General features: G+C 37.9%; 1 protein-coding gene across 2 annotated transcripts in view; it reads left to right on the top strand.

Annotated features, from left to right (window-relative positions):
* Nucleotides 1–14,435, top strand: part of PTPRO (protein tyrosine phosphatase receptor type O) — a 145,002-nt gene that overhangs the window by 93,086 nt on the left and 37,481 nt on the right. For both annotated transcript variants that reach the window (XM_085543395.1, XM_085543389.1), the window contains exons 5-10: nucleotides 622–1,068; nucleotides 2,084–2,245; nucleotides 4,813–5,012; nucleotides 7,330–7,450; nucleotides 9,582–9,775; nucleotides 12,555–12,666. In XM_085543395.1, the coding sequence (XP_085399521.1) occupies nucleotides 622–1,068; nucleotides 2,084–2,245; nucleotides 4,813–5,012; nucleotides 7,330–7,450; nucleotides 9,582–9,775; nucleotides 12,555–12,666 (1,236 nt within the window). The remainder of the gene's footprint in view (nucleotides 1–621; nucleotides 1,069–2,083; nucleotides 2,246–4,812; nucleotides 5,013–7,329; nucleotides 7,451–9,581; nucleotides 9,776–12,554; nucleotides 12,667–14,435) is intronic.

The following is a 14,435-nucleotide window of genomic DNA, read 5'->3' as shown; positions in this document are numbered from 1 at the left end:
GGTGCCTTTTGTTCACCTGCTGGCATAAGCAGAAATAACTTCTTTGCGTGCCATTTGCCTTCTGGAGATCCATATCTAGAGATCAAGCTTTCACAACTATTAAAATTTAAAATGATCTTCAGTGCTTGTGAAAAGGTGTCTACTAAGAGCATATGAAAAGCCCTATGGCAGCAAGAAGGTCATGCTTTTCAAGTATAAATCATGTCATACATTAGTTTTGTATGTATTTTTTTGGTTCATTTCTACAGAGGCATTTTTTTCTGTTATCAAGAGATTGTGGAAAGCACAGTAAATCAAGACCCACATTTTCAAATTCACAGTTAAGTAGCATTGTTGCTGTGTTAGCACTGAAGTCTGATTTATGTCGACTTCATGTTTACTCTGCATCATGCTATTCTTGAGTCGTAGTCTTTCTATGAATTTTCAGTAATCTTGATCCTACTGGAATCACTTCTGCTATGTAATTTTGTAATAGAAGGGCAAATCTTAGGAAGAACAGGTTATTTAAAAATATCCTTGATATACCATTTTCCTGCAAAGAATATTTCCCTGGGGAATAAACACCTGGCAGAGGTAAACAGAACACACCTATTAAAAGATTAACCTTTGCTTCTCTTTTAGTTCCTTACCCACCTCGAAACATTTCTGTTCTGATTGTGCCAATCAACAGAAACAATTGGGAAGAGCACAGCGGGAATTTTGCAGAAGAATCATTCATGGGACAACAAGAAATCATAGGCAAAGAGAAGCTGAGTCGTTTTTCTAGTGACCCATCTGAAATTCCTGTAGAGAACACAACTGCAGCCTGGCCTGATTACCGCTCTAACAGTACTGAGTACGAAACCACATCACAGCCATATTGGTGGTCTAATGAAGCTGAATCATCGGAGGGTGAAGAGGAGTTTGTCAATGCAGTTCCCAAGGATTATGGGACCAGTGAAGGAAATGCATCTGGAAAACTCACAGCAGAACCCGCTCCTTTCCTTCCTGTACAGATGGTTCTGACTTGGTTACCACCAAAGCCACCAACCGCCTTTGATGGTTTCCACATCAATATTGAAAGGGAAGGTAAAACTGAGCATTATACACTTCTCATACATACTCCTTTTCTATAACTCTATTGGTGGGTTTGTCTCCTTCACACATTATTAATTACCTAGAACTGTGCCTCACAGGACTTTGTTAGATCTCTTTGTATCTTAATAAGGTTCTCGTATTGAATAGCATGCATTTCTGGCTGGGTTTAAAACTAAAATAAGGAAGGTGTGGTAAATCATAGTTTGCAGTACTCTTTTGTTAAATAAGATTTATACTGCTGTGCATACTGCTGCACTGTTTACACCGCGGTTATTGTAAATCCACTCTTGTATCAGAAAATGGAGAAACAAGCTGATGGAAATTGGAGGTGAAGAAGGTACATTATTTCATAAAGCTTTGTCTGCCCCTTGAGAAATGTTCACAAGGGGACCTGGACTGGAAGGGAGTTCAGAAAAGTCATTTTGCATTCAGGTTAACAGTTGTCTCAGGAGAGCGACTGAATGCATTCCTTAGGCCAAAAAGAGGCTAGGTGAAGAAGAATGGAGAGAAATTTCAAGTGGTGGAGGTACAATAGAGTAGCCATGTGAGTTACAGGTATCCTATTTTAAAATCTTTTTTTCTCAAAATGAATTTGACTTCCAGATAAACAGTTTTCATAAGTATTCCCTCAGTTAGGATAAATACTTGTGTTTTTGTTTTTGTTTTCCCAGAATAAGAAGGTGATAGAATTGGAAATTCCTTTTCCTCTATGCTTTGCTCTTTTTCACTTGTGCAGTCATGGAAACCCTATTTTTTCATCCCCACTGCTGAACGAAATTTTGTCCTGGGTTTATTGCTATTGTACTCCTACACTGCAACCTTGGTCATTAATTACTCTTGTTCTGACTGCAAGAAATAAAACTACTCACATAAATCCAGTTCTTTTGGATACCTTTAAATCCCACAGCAGAAACTGTATTAGCATTTCTGATATAAATCATTTTCTCAGTAGCTGGAGCCTTTCATATTTCAATTAATCCACAATTATTTTTCCCCCCTGATTTAGAGAACTCCACAGAACTTCTAACAGTCAGTGAGGACACTCACAAATTTGTCGCTGAACTGAAAGAACCAGGAAAATATAAGTTGTCTGTAACAACATTTAGCTCCTCTGGCTCTTGTGAAGTTCGGGGAAGTCAATCAGCAAAAACACTCAGCTTTTACATCAGTAAGTACCTCAGTAAATCTTTTTCTCCCATACCAGTATAATGTACTGGGAGTTTGACCAGTAACACACTGTGGCAGCTGTGGTATCTGCTGCAGGATCAGAAAAGTCCATCTCTTACAGAAGGAGGTTCTCCTTTTGCATCTTCCAAAGAGAGAATTTGGTTCAGAGAATTAAAGCAGTGGTTATAAAGGTTAAAATTATTTAACTTCCCTTCTCCTGGAGGCTGTATGCATAGTGTTAAGGACAAAGGGCATCTCAGGCTGAGACTGTGGGAATTGTACAATTAAGCACTGAGCTCTGAAATTAGATGGTCTCTAAGAGCACACAGGGCAAGTAAAGGTAAATGCAATAGTTCAGACTGCTAAATTCAGAGGAGGAAAAAGTAGCTTATTATTTCCCCATAGAATCTCAGGGTTTCTTAAATACAGATTTACTAAAAGTCAGAATAATAATACAGCACTTACTAATCCAAGACTGATATTGAGAGTTAGATCAGCAAGTGAGATAGGTGTAGGTAAATTCAGATGATGGTCATTCTGGAGGCTTTGATGATCTGTACAGCAGCAAGGGAATGAGACGTCTGAATAAGTATACCGGTCCACACACATGTAGAGTATCTTTTTGTACAAGAGGAATTATGGCCTATGGAATTCCCAAACACTGAGAAAAAGGAACACTTTCATCACTACACAGTTATACCTGTGAGAGGTTAGTGTCTCCCCCATGTAATGAATTCCACAGGTGAACATGGTGGCTAGGCTGGCAGAAATATTCATATTAAAAGGAAACATAGTAGTATGTCACTAATAACAAATAAGTTTGGTAGGTCATGGCATTTACAATTACAATTTAAGCTTAAATTAATCACAATGGTTAACTGCATGTAACTGAATTCCTGTATCATTGTAGTATTTTTAACAGCTTAATAGGTGAAAGAAAAAGTACTTGGAAAACAAAGAGATGAAACCCTTGAGAGAAAGGGTCTCTTTTGTTTTCATTTAACTGTGTAGTGATTTCCATTAGGAATAGTTCATAGGAATCTTCATTACCTGAAAACATCAAAGTATATAAAACTGTATAAATAGATCAAAGTATATATAAATTATGTAGTATTGCTATCAGCACCAAATATTATTCCATCATAAAAAGTGACTGATTTATGTACAGAAACATGTGGTACTGTGTCGTACATACAATCTACTAACTCAGGACAGAGTCATTTCATAAAATGAGAAAGTGTTAATCAAAAAGTATATTTGGATAGGTTGCTAGACTAAGGAAGAATGGACTTAGATATAACTAGGTATAAACCTGTAACAGGAATGTAATGACTGTATTTGTGTTATATGTAATAAATGAGGGTGTTTAGTGTTTTTGTTTCTATTTTAATGAAGTATTTCTGTTTGGTTTGTAGGCTTCTAGACCTACATGAAGATTATTGGCAATTAACCTAATTATTCTAATTTGAGAACCTTAGTATCTTAGGTAGATTTCATGTTTGTTTCTGACAGTATGCCAAATCTGAGATACTCCCCAGTAATCTTGAGATAAAATTGGTTTTCCATTCCTCTTTACAAGCCTTCTGTGGGGGCTGCAGCTTTGGGCCCTGACACAAGGTAGCTCAGTTTCTTTAGTGCTAATGCTGAAACAATTTCTAAATAGAAATAGCTACACATATATCTACTGAATCCAGAGACTAACTTAATGATCAGATCTCTCTTTTTTTCTAGAGTAGATGTGAATCTGCATTCGTGAATAAATTTTTCTCATGGCTTCACCCTTACATTATTCTTGTAACCTTTCAGTTGGTGACTCATCCTGTTGAATTATTGGTTTATATTACCCAAGGTTTTTGTTGCACTCAGATGGCAGCCTTGATTGTCAAATCTTATAGGCTAATTTTACACAAAATCCTTGCTCCAGATTTGTTTTATTCTCTCAATAAAGTCCTGCTAAGAACTGTGTGGAGGGAAGGAGGAATGTAAAAAATAGAGCTCTCCTTGAGTTTAAACTGACAACAATAGCTGGTAATTTTCATGAAATCTGAAGTTTTGACCAAGACTAACTAAATTTGTTTTCCAAATTTAAATACACATATATATTTAAACAACTGCTTCAGAAAGTCTGATGGAGAATTCTTCACTATGGTAGACTCTGTGAACTCAGTTTTATCACTTTAGGTACATAGTATGCTTGGGTAACTTAGTTTATAGGGAAAGGAAGAATTGTGTGTAATATTTATAATGGATCTGTACATTATTGGATATCACCACTCTTAAAATACTCCTTTGGAGCATAACTGATACTGCTGGGTGATGTCTGGTAAGCGACAGAAAATACATCCAGTTCAGATTTTCAAAACAAATGTTTCTCTTTTCAACTCTTGCTCTGCTACTGGTGAAAATAGCATTGACGGCGTGCTGTTTCCCATCTTTGCTTTGTGGAGATGGACAGCTGTCTGTTCACCCTCTTTCTCTAGTAGAAGGAAATCTCATGAAGGATATTTTAATGAGTGACTTAAATGTGCAGAGTGCCTTGCTCACACATACTTTCTTGGCATGTCCCAGGCCCCACAGGTGAATGGATAGAAGAGCTCACAGAAAAACCCCAGCATGTGACGGTGACAGTGCTCAGCTCTACTACTGCCCTAACATCCTGGACAGCCTCACATGAGAGTGGTAGCAATGGCACAATTGTATCTGTGGTCTCCCTGACTTGTCAGAAGCAAAAGGAAAGTCAAAGGCTTGAAAAACATTACTGCACAGAGGTAAGGGACCTCCTCAAGAACTGGAAAAAAATTTATAGTCATCCCACTGTTGTTATCACAGTGCCAAGGGCCCCATCCAGCTAAAGGCTGCAGAGCACGGTGTTCTGTTCTGCAGAGTGAAGGGGAGAGAAGAGCATACAGAAATGACAGCACTAAATTCCACCAGCATTAAAACTGTATTTCTGCTGCAGTGGCTGTGGCCAGTTCTATGTTCAAACTTTTGAGTGAGAAATGTTTGCAGCAGTGAGCAAAATGATATCACGTAATTTTAACACTTAGGCATATGCTGCAATCCATTTTTATTAAGAAAAGTGCTCACATGGATGATTATCATTCAACTTTCATGAATTAATTAATTAATTGATTCATAGATTTCCTCCATGTGAGTACAGAACTCAACCCTACATTTTCCGGAAGTCATTTGAATTCAGTTTTTCTTTTCATCCACAAAAGATATTTCAAAGGTAGGAAGTAAATAATCATCACCACCACCTGTGATTTGAATGGACAACTCTTCTTTAGGGCTGTCATATGGAACATGTTTATTGTGATCTAGCTTCCTGAACCCCAAAATAAGGTAATTTTCTGCTACCTGAAACCCATGGTGAGTCTGATCCTATGGCTCTGATGGATGAGTGGAATGTGGTTTTGGTTAGAAAGTGATTTCAGTCTACACTTCTGTTGCCTTGCCACAATGCTGACAAATCTCTTTTCTAAGCAGCGCCACAATTTCTACCTGGCTTCCTAAATGTGTATGATTGAGGAGTCTGAAAAAGGCTGTGGTGCTGCCATGTACAGCACCTTCAGCGCACCCATGAGAATGGAAGAACAGAGCCATAGCTTTCTGTAAATCTTCACCTCCTTCAACATTGTGATTAGCCTAGCAAGTTAGATAACACAGTAACTACATCATTTAAAAGTGTCTTTCTAAATAGGTCTTCATCAAAATGCTTTGAGTTTTATTCCAAGAATGTCTGTGTTCTTCTGCACTGGGAATTGTCCTTTAAAGACAATTTGAGAATTGTTTCTCTCAACCAGTTGTTAATCTCCTTGAGTTACATTCCTTCCATTTATTAAAAATGCATTTATCTAATCAGGAAGCAAAACAATATGGTAGGTGACTATAAACCTTAGAGAGAAAGAATATAAATACAGGATTAAAGTACATACTCAGGGGTTAATCTACAAGCTCAAATACAAATACCTGAAACTAATCTGTGAATAAACAAGACATTTGTAAAAGTAAATGTATTTGCTACAAGTAGGCAAAGTGTCTAAATACAGTTGTTTATTTTTGTCCCTATAGAGTTTCATACTGCCTCTAATCAAATTTTATCAGATTATTATACATGGAATTATTAATGGCTGTTGGTTTGAATTCTCCTTGACAAGCTGAAAAGGGCAAAATTCAGTGCAGAGTTTTATTCATTTCTACCATTATGCATGAATTGATTAGTTCTCAAAAGCAGCTGTCAAAGACAAATTCCATTCCTCACTAAATCTGTGCTTACACTGATGTATTTATGTGCATCACAATAAACCAAAGGAGGCTGTGATGAGATTGTGGAAAGGTTGCAGAGAAAATATTAATAGGAAATACCAGACTGCAGTTGTAGAAGAGGGGCCTGAAGTTTTGGTTGGTTGTTTTTTTTTTTTTGTCAAAGCTTCTCCATGTCTTTCCTGATAGCTCAGAACATGAGGCTTTTCACATTTTGCACCAGATTAGGAATCTCCTGGTCAGGCATCATGCCTCTAGCTTCAACCAATACCTGATGTGCCACAGCAGAAGATTGAATTTTGATGTCCCAAATGGAAAAGTCACAAGGTCTCTTCATCAAATTTTGTAGTGCTGTGCAAGAGGGGTGAAAGAGTAGCTCCTCTCTGATTTCAGCATTCAGACATTTAACATTTGCACTCAGAAGACTGATTTCCCATAAGGCTGCTTTCAGCTCATGTCTGCAGTTGAATCAGATGGCTGATGGCCTGAGGTTGAAAACATACTGCCTGAATACTCTAGCCTTGATCACCTGAGTATGAATACTATTGCCTGAATATTTCTATAAGCCTTGGTGTGAGAAGTGGCTCGAGTGGGTCTGCCCCTGACCTTACGTGGCAAGGAAAGTGTGATTCTTTGGGTCAGATCATTTATGAATCCAAGCCTGAGTGCTTTCAGAGTTCTGTCATTTGGGGCATAACTGAATGAGGATTAGCTACTTATGCTGGCTCAGAAACACACATTCTGTTAACAAGTACAGTCTCAATATTCTTTTAACTGACCAAGTAAATACTTCTCATCTGATTTGTTCTCTTCCATTAGGTAAATTCAAGCAGCAGCCTCATTGAAAATCTTGTTCCTGGTGCCCAATACCAAGTTGTGGTTTACTTACGGAAAGGACCATTGGTTGGACCGCCCTCTGATCCTGTTACATTTTCCATTGGTAAGTCCTGCAGTTATGGTTTTAAATGCTTTTTTTCTTTTTCCTGAATATGAATTGTACATTCATTAAACTCTAGAGCCCACAAACAAATATAGACAAAACTGTCATGTTGGTTGCTTCAAATGTAATGAACTCTTACTGAGAAATTTGTTTCCCATGTGTTGTCTAGCCAGTTAATGAAGGAAAAGCATGAATGTTCCATCAGTTGGTGATGGATATTCATATTTAGTTACTGGGTTATTACAAAACTGAAAAAGAAAACAGTTTTGGATTCACATACATGGAGCCTTTTGTAATGAACCATCTTCACCTTTGGCAACATGTATGTTCAACTCCAGCAGTGCTTCTGGTCTGAGTTGCCTCACTTAGGTGTGGCTGCTCTGAGCTGCAGGTAGTCTGCCATTAATGGAGAGATGTGGACACCTCCTAGAAGTGAATCATTCTGTCTCATGAAAGGTATGGGACTGCTGTTAAGGTATCTGTAGCAAATTTGCATTGCGAACTACATAGTGTGATCCAGCCTGAAGGCCGAGGTGCTAAGTCAGGAGCTGGATTATCTCCTCTTGTACTAAGTCTGATGCCAACCTTGATCTTCTTGACTTAAACCATGAATCTTGATGTTCTCTGCTTTGAAACTGGAAGATAAAAAAGGCTTTTTAAGAATGAGATTGACATTTTCAAGAATGTGGCTTCATGACCTACACGCTGAGCTTCTCTCCCCATGCCTATAACTCAAGGTTCCATCAAGCTTCTAACTAAAGAGTGACTTAGGATTTAATAGCTTTCAGTTTCAATGTCATTTATTTTGTTAAGGTTACTACTGTGACAAAATGTAATGAAAAGAGCAAAGAGAAAGATATTCAATCTATAGAATTACATTTGCAGAGGAATATTTAACCTGAGTCACCCAGGTTCCTTTTGAGTAATAGTCTGCCTTATGGGTGAGCAGGTGGCTGAAAGTTAGAGAACTTCAGAATTTGTCACTCTACGTCCTCTCTGTGATACAGGGAAGAAAGCAAAACAAGCAAAAAACCAAGCAAGCAGATCAAAGTTATACTGTTAAGAAATGAATTCTGAGATGAAAGCAGATATGTGGAGTAGTAAAGTGAAATAATATATTCCCGTATTTAATGAGTTTCCTCATTTTCTCAACATCTTTATATTGACCCAACAATGAAAAGTTCTTACTTATAATAAAGAGAACATTTTATGGTGTAAAACAACAGTTGTAGGAGTTTTCATTTGATTACTGGATATTGAATTTGATATTAAAATAATAGAAATACAAAATAAAATGTTCAGTGAAATGATCAGCGATGGCTAAAGGTGAATGAAACAAAAATATGTTCAAATATGCCTTAAAAAGTATTCAGTTCTGCCTGCATTTATCATAAGTCTCATTTTCACTGGCTAAGTATTAACACTTTATGGAATGGATGGAAAAGATGAGGGAAATGGTGAGTGACTTATGAAAGGAAAAACACTCATGTCAAAATATGGGCTGAAGTAATCTGTGTTCTTTATTCTGCAAGAGTTGGGGCTCTGCAACCCTTGAAAATGTTAGCAAAGTACTTATTTAAGTAACCTCACTGAAGTCATGAAGAGTGATTGCTTTCCAGAAAGTAAAGGCTGCTGAACTTGACCCCAATGTGACATTTTTCAAATCACTTGACTTCCCTTTCCCGTTTTCATCATCTCTGAGGCAAGAATAGCAATTCATGGCAGCACCTTTAGGTTCCCCAGGGAAGGAAGGATAGGCATAAAAAACCGTTCTTTCTGGTGGCCTTTATCTTCCAAAGTGTTGTGGCTTTTGATGCTTTTGTTTTTGAGCTTACAACTTCAAACATCTCCTAAACAGCCTGATTTTCAAAGTCAGTGGAAGCCTTCAGTCATTTCTGACAAAGTAGACATAAGAACAAATGCTGAAAAGAATGGTATTCCACTGCTTGTGACAAGGAAGCTATAAGTAATTAAAATCAGGAACAAATCAGAAACAGAACTTGGTTAATGGAAGGTATTGTGTGGATTTTATTTGTTAATTTATTTATCTATTTAATGTAATTAATCATAATTAAAAAATATAAAACAAACAAGCAAACAAAAAATACTAGTCACAATTTTTGTTTTATAGTGCCCACTGGAATAAAGGATCTGACACTGTACCCTTTGGGACCTACTGCCGTGGTTTTGAGCTGGAACAGACCTTTCCTTGGGGTGTTCAGGAAATATGTTGTAGAAATGTTTTACTTCAATCCAGCAACAATGACATCTGAGTGGACAACCTACTATGAAATAGCAGCAACCATCTCCTTAACTGCCTCTGTGGTAAAGTGGCTGTTACTGACTATTATTTTCTCATGCATGCGTGGCCCTGGCACCTTGGGGCATTTCCTTGTTCAGCTTCTCCCCTATGAATATGTATATATGTCTTTAAACCTCGATCATTTTTCCAGGCCAAGGAGAGAAAACATCCAGATGCTGGCAGCATCTCTTTTCTCAAGTAGGGGAATACAACTGAATGATGCTAAAATTTAAGTAATATGATAAGATGGGAGATGAGCCTCTATTTGTTGACAAATGGGCATATTCAGCAAGTCCAGAGGCAGCTTCAGTTTGTGTGTCAATTTGTCAGTCAAAGCTTTAACCAGTTCCGGTGTGTCCTCAGGGGGAGTAGTCCAAAGCCTTATCAGCATAATTAATATTGATAATAGGGATTTGGGGCTTGCAGGCTAGTCTTTCAGTGAGCCATCTGGAACACTTAGCTGCAGAGATGCTCTTGTGAAAATAGGTTTCATATTTCTGAAGCTGCAAAGACATGCAGAAGGCTTTAACCTAGGCAAAAATCATCTTCTAGAAGAACATGTACACAAATCTTTGCAAGACTGAGTATTTAACAGAAATCCCATGAAATTTTCCTCTTGCTTTCCTCATCTTCCTAGAGAAGCTGAACATGTTATATCCAGACTTTGCCATTGCACAAGGCAATGAGCAGTTTTAGCTGAAATCAGTTGTTCAGAAAGTTATGAGTATGCAAAAGCAACAGCAACAACTTTTGCTGCTTATGAGAGCTGCAGTGATTTACTGTAATTCATTTGCATAATACTATTTGGTTAGTCATTTCAGCTACAGCGGCTGAACAGTAATTGGGTATGTGACAGTAAATCTAGAACATAAATCTCCAAGGAAATTAAAACCCAAAATAACTTACCAAAGAAGTAATTAATACCTTGTAGTAATGACTCAGCACAATTAGATTAGTGTCTGAGTGATCCAAGTCATCTTAGAAATAATAGTGTCTTTCAGAGTTTTGTGGTTCGTTAGAAAATGAGATTATATTGCCCATTGCTATTACAAATTCTGTTCATGAAAGCTAAAGGAAGTTCGCCTCCTTTCCCACTTTGTCTGAATTTCAGTTTGAAAAACAGCAGTGCCATACAGCTGCCAAAGTGAAATTTCTTAAAGAATAATTTTTAAAGGGTTAATGTAAATTTGAGAAAGAATGTCTTTCTACTCTGTTATGGCATTTAGCATACAAGTATGTATTGATGAACTTTTCATTGGGTTCACTAGCCATATTCAGGAATCCCACTGTGTGCCACAGATTTCTCTATCGTCAGTAAATTATCTGACATCACTGGTGGTCTCTGAAGCAAGCGTTAAACCCATTAGGAAAGGAGGGGAGTAAAAAATCTGCCATCTGACAGTGAGATAAAAAATGGTTTCCTGAAGAACATATCACTTAGTCAGAACTTTGGGAACTAAATAGCCCTTTCACTCTGTTTAATTGCTTCTTTCATTTTGGAATCATAGAATCACCAAGGCTGGAAAAGACCTCCAAGATCATCCAGTCCAACTATACCTAGCACCAATGCTTTATTTTGCTTTTATGCATCACCATTCAGCTCACCTTGCAGAAATACTGCTGATCGAAAGCAGTAAATAAATCAGGTGCACCATCAGAGGAAATAAACATCTCACTTTTCTTTCCCAGCTGTGAAAACCTCATTATGAGGGAAATCAGGCTATGGTTACTCCCTCCAAAACAGACAGTAACCTAGAACAAAGTTTTCTGGCTGGTAAATATCTTAATGGAATGTAACTGAGGAAGGGAAGTGAATAAGGCCCATTTGCGAGGATGGTTAATAAATGCCTGAGAGACCATTAAACCATGTCCCTCAGTACAATGTCTAAATGTTTATGCTATGAAGTTTGTTTTAAACAGTATTACTATTTCCAGTATTGCACCAGAAGTATGTAATAATTCCAAGCAGCTTCAAAGTTTTGATGTCAAATGGATAAAACTATAGAGACAATAGGCCCCAAATGCTGTATTTGGATTGCCTTGTGTTGTCTGAAAAAAATAATAAATAAAAGGCCACTGAAAACATCAGAGATCTGTGAAATAAGCAAGTTGATGAAATTTTTCATTATTACTAATATGCTTTTATTTTGAATTACAAAATATCATTAGGATTTTAATTTATATTTAAATTTAAACACGAAACTTAAAATGTTGTATTTTTTTTCTGGCATTGGAAACATTTCAATTTTAACTTAAATGTGACAAATGATATTGCAATATAAAATATATTGCACTTATATTTCATTTATATCTCATTTGTATTTATATCTATAATTTATGTCTCATTTATAACTCATTTATATTTCATTTATATTTCATCTATAATAAATGATAATACAATATGAAACACACTTCAAAAATTGGGGGAAAGAAATGAGTCCTTTGAAGTGACAATATCTGAGTCAAAAACAGTTTCTAATATATCTTAAAAACCTTCTTAATCAAGAAAGAAGAGCCCATGTTTGAATGAGAGGTCCCCATGGTGGGTGGATGTGGGAATGTGTGCCCCTGCTTAAGCTGCAGAGCTGCCACAACCAGCCTTGGTCTTCCCACAGACATTTTTGAATGAATTCAAATACCAAATTACAGAATTTACCCCTGAAGTAAAAAGTGAGAGCTCAGTAAAACAGTCCCATATCTGGGCCCATGTCTGGCTTTACAAATATGGCTGCATTTTGTAAGTCACACCGCATTCTGATTAATTTTCTGCTGAGCTGCTGTTTGTCTTTTGTCTCCCTGCAGAGGATAGCTAATCTGCTGCCTGCGTGGTACTACAATTTCCGGGTCACCATGGTGACCTGGGGAGACCCAGAGCTGAGCTGCTGTGACAGTTCCACCATAAGCTTCATAACAGGTAAGCAGCACTCTGAAGAGACCACAAAAATGCTTCCAGAAGCAGTAGAATGGGAAGAAATGCTGTGTTTCACCTTCAGGCCCTTATAAATCAGAGTATTTAATAGCTAAGAGAGGGGGGTTGTCCTTGGTTTTGTTTTTGCTTTCTCAAAGAAAGCTCTTAGGCTTGCTTGAGGAGGTATAATTTTCCTGTGCAAAGCACAGTGTTGGGTTACTGTGTCCCACCCTCCATCAGCCAAAGGCATGGCACCAGTGAGGCCAGTGACTGTGCTTGTCTTCTATGACACTGGGTGTTGTGCACTTTGAGAGGTTAATGAATAAATTGATAGTGTGAATTCTGATACTGTGAAATATTTTTCCATGTATTTGCACTGTCTCCGCATTATCAGAGAATCACAGAATCATTAAGGTTGGAAAAGACATCTAAGACCATCTAGCTCAACAGCCAACTCATCCCCACCATAACCACTAACCATGTCTCAGTGCCACATCCACAGTGTTTTTGAACACCTCCAAGGACAGTAAATCCACTGCCAACATGAGGTAGTGTTCTGTATGCATCATACAGATCTAGACAGGGACTACGTCTTGTAGTACATTTTTCATGTTCTCCAGCTCTGCCTTCTCTTCTGGGTGCATTTTGTGTGTGCATGATGAGAAGAGTGCTGCTGAGATCAAGACGTTGCACCTCTGCTGGGTGCATTTTCACTGGGCAGCTGTGCCTTGGCCAGTCCCTCCCAGTCAAGGTTCTCAGCTTGAGAACTTGATATGACCCCATTGCTTGCCCTCCTCCAGCTGGAACCAGCTTTGAATCTAGCACACTCTCTTATCCCTTGTCAGTTTGAATTGGAATCGTCAGTATATAAAATAGATTAGCCAGAAAGGAAACAGCATCTGAGACCTCCTATGAGCTTCCAGCAACAAAGCTGCTTGAGTCAAGGTTTCCTGTTTAATCATTTTGCTTTTATTCATTCATCATCATTTAGCTCACCTTGCAGAAATACTGGTGATTGAAAGCAGTAAATAACTCAGGTGCTCCATGGGATGAAATAAACATATTTCACTTTTCTTTCCCAGCTCTAAAAGACACATTATGAGGAAAATCAGGCTACAGTAGCTCTCTCCAAAACATAATGTAACCTAGAACAAGATTTTCTGGTTGGTGGAGGTATTAACAGGATCCAGCTGAGGAAGGGAAGTGAATAATGCCCATTTGTGATGATGGTTAATAAATGCCTGACAGAACTACATGAGCAAAATTATTACTGCATTGAGTCTTAGCTTCATTGAAATCAGATGAAGCTTCCCATCCTCAGATATCTGAGCCTAAGCTATGCTAGGAGAAATCCTGTCACTTGTCTGGAGTATCAGAAATACAGAGTGTCCAGCAGAGCCCCATGACAAATCACTGGGATGTTCATTGCCCCTTAGCATCAATTATCTTTTCTTTTTCACTGTATGGAAGAAATTTTCCAGGTGATTGGTTGCTGTGTGAGGGGAGAAATGTCTTTCCCAACTGATGTGGGTACCAGGTTCAGCATATTTGAGTGGAAATACTCCAGTAGGGCCCACGTATATTATGTTGTTTCCCAAAACCTTCAGCAGAACATAGGAAGATGAAGTTATTCTAAAATACAAGTCTTCATCAGGGTCATTCTGGATCTCTGTATGGGGCAAGTAAGGGCCTTTACTGACACAACATGGAAAATGGATGAACTCCTTACGTAGCAGACATACACAAATGAGAAGAGGGCAAAGAACTCAGATAAA

The sequence above is a fragment of the Coturnix japonica genome, chromosome 1 (genome assembly GCF_054131305.1).
Source record: "Coturnix japonica strain WE chromosome 1, WE-NBRP24, whole genome shotgun sequence".
Lineage (NCBI taxonomy): Eukaryota > Metazoa > Chordata > Aves > Galliformes > Phasianidae > Coturnix > Coturnix japonica.
The sequence above is the reverse complement of the archived record's forward strand: the minus strand, read 5'-3'. Positions and strand labels throughout refer to the sequence as shown.